This window comes from Myotis lucifugus, unplaced genomic scaffold (genome assembly GCF_000147115.1).
Source record: "Myotis lucifugus unplaced genomic scaffold, Myoluc2.0 scaffold_14, whole genome shotgun sequence".
Lineage (NCBI taxonomy): Eukaryota > Metazoa > Chordata > Mammalia > Chiroptera > Vespertilionidae > Myotis > Myotis lucifugus.
This window is the reverse complement of record NW_005871062.1, coordinates 7,665,920-7,670,937: the sequence shown is the minus strand read 5'-3', so window position 1 is coordinate 7,670,937 and position 5,018 is coordinate 7,665,920. Positions and strand designations below refer to the sequence as shown.

The 5,018-nt window shown below is 50.5% G+C and overlaps 1 protein-coding gene across 1 annotated transcript; it reads left to right on the top strand.

Annotated features, from left to right (window-relative positions):
• The first annotated feature begins 1,100 nt into the window (after positions 1–1,100).
• Positions 1,101–3,721, top strand: RTP1 (receptor transporter protein 1). The gene is made up of 2 exons (XM_006084794.2): positions 1,101–1,372; positions 3,138–3,721. Exons 1-2 carry the CDS (start codon positions 1,101–1,103, stop codon positions 3,655–3,657), a joined length of 792 nt encoding a protein of 263 aa, XP_006084856.1. The 3' UTR covers positions 3,658–3,721.
• The last annotated feature ends 1,297 nt before the right edge of the window (positions 3,722–5,018 follow it).

Genomic DNA, 5,018 nt, shown 5'->3' with positions numbered 1-5,018 from the left:
AAATAATAATAATAATAAAACCTTGAGAGTATTTGCTTAAGACGTTTTTATTTTTGGAAGTGTCAATGAAGTACTGATGGGGTGGTTATAATAATCTGGCCAGTCATAATAATCTGGCCACTGAGTGTATATCATAATGTTAATGGTGATAATCTTGAGTATGGGTATTAGGAAGAGTCTAACTTTTGCCTTATTTTATCTTTATTTTCCAATTTTTCTAGAATAAACCTGTATGACTTTTATAAAGGAAAAAATAATTTATTGGAAACTAGCAGGAGAGGCACCTATAGTAAAGGCTGCTTTTTCCTTGGATATTTTGTTCCTCTTCTATAGTGAAGTTGAAAATCCTCTTTTCCGCTCCACCCCGCTGATGCAATGGCTCCCACCTTTGTGCACAGGGCTGCTCTTGTAAATGTTGTCATAGCACAGATCCTGTTGCATTCTGGTTAGTGGGTACATATTCAGTTACAACCACCTGGCAGAGAGCCTGGCACCTGGGTATGTTTGAAATTAATAAATTAGTAAATTTGTAGGGGCTTAATTACTTGGATTTGGATAGGAGCTCTACCATGTATAAGCTAGGTGAGTCCCACGCTCCCGATCTGTACAGCAGCAATAAAAACTGTGTGTCAAGAAACCTCCACTAGTTTTTGTAAATGGCAAAGTCTTGGTCACAAGATGGGTGGAGGTACAGAGAGAGTTTATTATTATTGCTGCATCTATTAACAGGTTTAATCTTCTCACCCCTTATTTCTCTTAGGCTCCCTAAGGCATCATGGTTACCATAGCAGCCAGATGCTGATGATGTCTCCAGGGACAGCAAGGTGAAGCTGAGCTAGCTTCCAGGTCCTCATCTCCGCATGCCCTTCGCAGGCCAGAGTGAGATGCTCTGAAGCTCAGCCTCCTTTCAGGACCCCTATTCTATCTTGGGTGGCTTTGACACACAAACCCTGCATTCACAGCCTCAGGGCTCTGAAACATCCATCCAGAGACTTCCTTCTCCCCAAGCTCTATCTCTGGGGCCCTGCTGGGTTGCCTTGGAAACAGGTTCCATTGCGGACAAAGGAGGGAGCCAGGTCCTGCTTCCTCTGGTCCTGTAGATGAGGATTTTTAGACCGTGGAGACTGCGCTGCCCTACCCTGCACCTGCCCTCACTCTCCGTGTTCTCACTCAGGTGCAGCTTGCCCTCCCTCACCACTGACGAGACCATGTGTAAAAGCGTGACCACAGGTGAATGGAAGAAAGCCTTCTATGAGAAGATGGAGGTGGCAAAGCCGGCTGACAGCTGGGACCTCATTATAGACCCCAACCTCAAGCACAATGTGCTGGCCCCTGGCTGGAAGCAGTACCTGGAATTGCATGCCTCTGGCAGGTGAGTAGTTTAGTAAGTAAGGGCCCTGCAGGCAGCTGGGGCACCTTCCAATAGAGACAGAGATATGGAGAAGCCAGGCGCTAAGTAAGAGTCAGTCTCACTCTTGGGTCCATGTAGACTGGAGGCAGAAAAAGAGTCCCTAACTGGGAGTTGAGATACCTGAATTTGTTTCCCACTCTTTCACTGAGCACTTGTGTAACCATTCTCCTCCAAGCCCAAGTTTCCCCTTCTTGAAAAGAGGTGGAATATATTCATTAGTTCTAAACTCTGACATTTTACATACTTTTGGATATAATCTGAAATGGTTAAGAGGAGGAGGGCTGAGGTCTATTGGGGGTACTGGGACAGTTCCATTTCAATCTCTTTAATTCAGCTTGACTTAATATAAAATACTGAACACAAGAAGTGTGTAGAAACTGGGTCTACTCTTAGCTCCGTGGCCCTTGAGCAACTCAATTTCCATCTTGGACCTCACTTTCCCATTTGCAAAAGGAGGGGTTAGCCTAGATTCTTGTCTTGTGCTTCCTGGACCAGCAGCATCAAAGTCACATGGAACCTGTTAAAGATGAAGAACTTGCACCCCATTCTAGATCTACTGAATCAGAATCTTCATTTCAGTAAAGGCCCCTAGGTATGTGCAATAATATCTGAGATCACTTTCCATCACTCTTGTCCGTGGGTCTATTATATAAAAACTTATCTTTGGGACATAAGACAGGGAGGCTAAGTGGGCAGTCTGAGGGTCAGAAGCAAGGCCTTCCTTCCTGGCCTGGTTCAGTCTATTTAACTCAATTCAAGAAACTTCCACTGGGCACCTGCCATGTGCTGGGTACTGGCTCTGTGTCTAACTAGCTACATGTATGTGGATTGCTTTCTTATTCTCTCTGCCTCAGAACAAAACAAAGGGTTAATTGGGTGATTTCTAAGGTCTTGACATTTTCTAATCCAAGTTTAGTAGTCTAGTCTGAGAGAGGGGAAAGAGTCCTCAAAGATATGAGTAAAAGATAAGAGATGAGACTGAAAATGTGAAGCTCCTCAATTGGCTGACAGAAGGGGTGCAAACAGCTGGATATTTGCTGGGGGCACAAGAGGCTGGACACTTCCTAGCAGGGCCCAGGAGCTTCTCCAAGACTGGGAAGGCTTGTGGGGCTAAGTGGAGAGGGTTGTGACTCTTCCAGACAGTCTGGTGACCTGTGACCCCAGCTGGCCCCAGTGTGCACATTGTGGGCCTGGATTGCCTGCACTTCCAGGCCTTGGGATGCATTAATCCTGTCTTTGGCTGGGTGCTGAGAGGTGATAATAGTATCATTTTCTCCTGACTTAGGTCTAGCCTTTTCACAGTCAATGTTGACAGGTAAGAATGTGCAGGTAGATCAAGTGATTCCTATACGATGCAGTGTATCTCTGATCATCTAGTGCCCTTGCATGTTTTACAGAGGAGAAAAGATGCCCAGAGCCAAAGGCCCAAGGGCAAGGCCTGAGTGCATTGAGATGGAGGGAGCTGAGGCCTCCACAAAGCACCGCAGAGATGGGCCTGGGTGACTGGCAGAGCGTGGCTGGATGCCAGGTGAATCCAAGGAGCGTGCTCTGGGCCTAGCAGCGCACACAAAGGGGCAAGCTGGGCAGCCACTGGGGAAAGCTAATGAACCCAAGGGACCACAAACACACTGCCTCCATGCTCTGCCTACTGACCCTCACCGGCTTCCTGCGGCTGTTTCCACTGTTTCCATTCTTTTCTCTTCCTACCTCTCCCCCATCCCCGCAGGTTCCACTGCTCCTGGTGCTGGCATACCTGGCAGTCGCCCCACGTGGTCATCCTTTTCCACATGTACCTGGACCGGGCCCAGCGAGCGGGCTCGGTGCGCATGCGCGTCTTCAAGCAGCTGTGCTACGAGTGCGGCACGGCACATCTGGACGAGTCCAGCATGCTGGAGGAGAACATCGAGAGCCTGGTGGACAACCTCATCACCAGCCTGCGTGAGCAGTGCTACGGGGAGCGCGGTGGCCACTACCGCATCCACGTGGCCAGCCGCCAAGACAACAGGAGACACCGCAGTGAGTTCTGCGAGGCCTGCCAGGAGGGCATCGTGCACTGGAAGCCCAGCCAGAAGCTGCTGGAGGAGGAGGCGACCATCTACACTTTCAAGCCGGCACCCAGCCCCTCGAAACCGCAAGCTGAGATGGGTTCTGGCTCCAATTTCTGCTCTATCCCCTGGTGCTTGTTTTGGGCCACGGTCCTGCTGCTGATCATTTACCTGCAGTTCTCCTTCCGCAGCTCAGTCTAAGATTCCCTTGGTGGGCGCCAGGGAACTCTAGGGACCCAAGGCCAGGGGGCCAGCTGGCTAGTGGGAGGGGTGCAGAGAGACCTGGGTTGGGAGTGGAGTTAAGATCTAGCACTGGTGCTGCCACTGACTCAGAGGGTTCCCTGGACAGCTCACACAGCTTTGCCATGTATAATATCATGGGTTTGGGCTAGATCATTGGTTTTTCAAAATGAAACCCAGGGCCCCAAATTTCTGCATAGGTGCCTCAGGGACTTTTGGATTTGGAAGGTAGATTTATGTCTGGGTCATCCTGGTCAAACCTTGCATCCTCCTCCTCCTCCTGTTGCTTTAATCAGAACAGCTTCATCTTGGAGTTCCATTAAAAAATCTATACTAATAAAAGAGTAATATGCTAATCAGACCGGGAAATCTTCCTGGAGACCTTCTGGACATCTTTCTGGACAAAGCTGGGGGCTTGGTCAGCCTGCAAACCGCCCCCAAACGACCCTCAGCCTCTTGCCCAGGCTGGCCACGCCCCCCAGTAGGGACCCCCACCCTGACGGGGGCAGGGCTAGCCTGCAAACTGCCCCAGCCCCTTGCCCAGACCAGCCCCGCCCCCCAAGGCGACCCCCACCCTGATCCGGGACTCCCTTCAGGGCACACCAGCCAGCCCCCACCCGTGCACCAGGCCTCTATCTATACAAATAAAAGGGTAATATGCTAATTAGACTGGGAGACCTTCCAGGAGACCTTCCAGATGTCCTTCTGGACAAAGCCATGGTGGCGGGGGCAAGGCCGAGGCAGTTGGGGGCAATCAGGCTGGCAGGGGGGCACATTTGGGGTGAGTAGGCTGGCAGGGGGGCAGTTGGGGGCAAGCAGGCCGGCAGTGGGGAACAGTTGGGGGCGATCAGGCTGGCAGGGGGGGCAGTTGGGAGTGATCAAGCCAGCAGGTGAGTGGTTAGGAGCTAGTGGTCCCAGATTTCGAGAGGGATGTCCGACTGCCAATTTAGTCCCCGTCCCTGTGGGGTCCCAGATTGAAGAGGGTGCAGGCCGGGCTGAGGAACAGCCCCTCTCCCCCACATGAATTTTGTGCACTGGGCCACTAGTTTGTATATAAAAAAAGGCCAACTGCGTTTAAAAAAAGTTTGAAAATTACAGGACTAGGTGATCTCCAAAGGCCTTTCCTCAGTGATGAGTGCATCCCTGTTTTCTTATTACCCCCCACCCTACCCCTCATATCTCCCACATCTAGAGCTACAGCCTTAAATTAGCCTCTGCCTAGTGTCTGAGCCTCATCCACAGCTCTGCCTCCATACACACAGCAGAGGTTCCTTTAGAAGAGAGAGTTGGGCACTAGGCTATTCTTTTGCTGCTGGGTCTAC

What these genes read in the sequence shown, in the direction of transcription:
- RTP1 (XM_006084794.2), top strand. Translation starts at nt 1,101, where the DNA reads ATGAGGATTTTTAGACCGTGGAGACTGCGCTGCCCTACCCTGCACCTG. An exon ending in GAATTGCATGCCTCTGGCAG is followed by an intron (nt 1,373 to 3,137) that starts GTGAGTAGTTTA and finishes CCATCCCCGCAG; the next exon opens with GTTCCACTGCTCCTGGTGCT.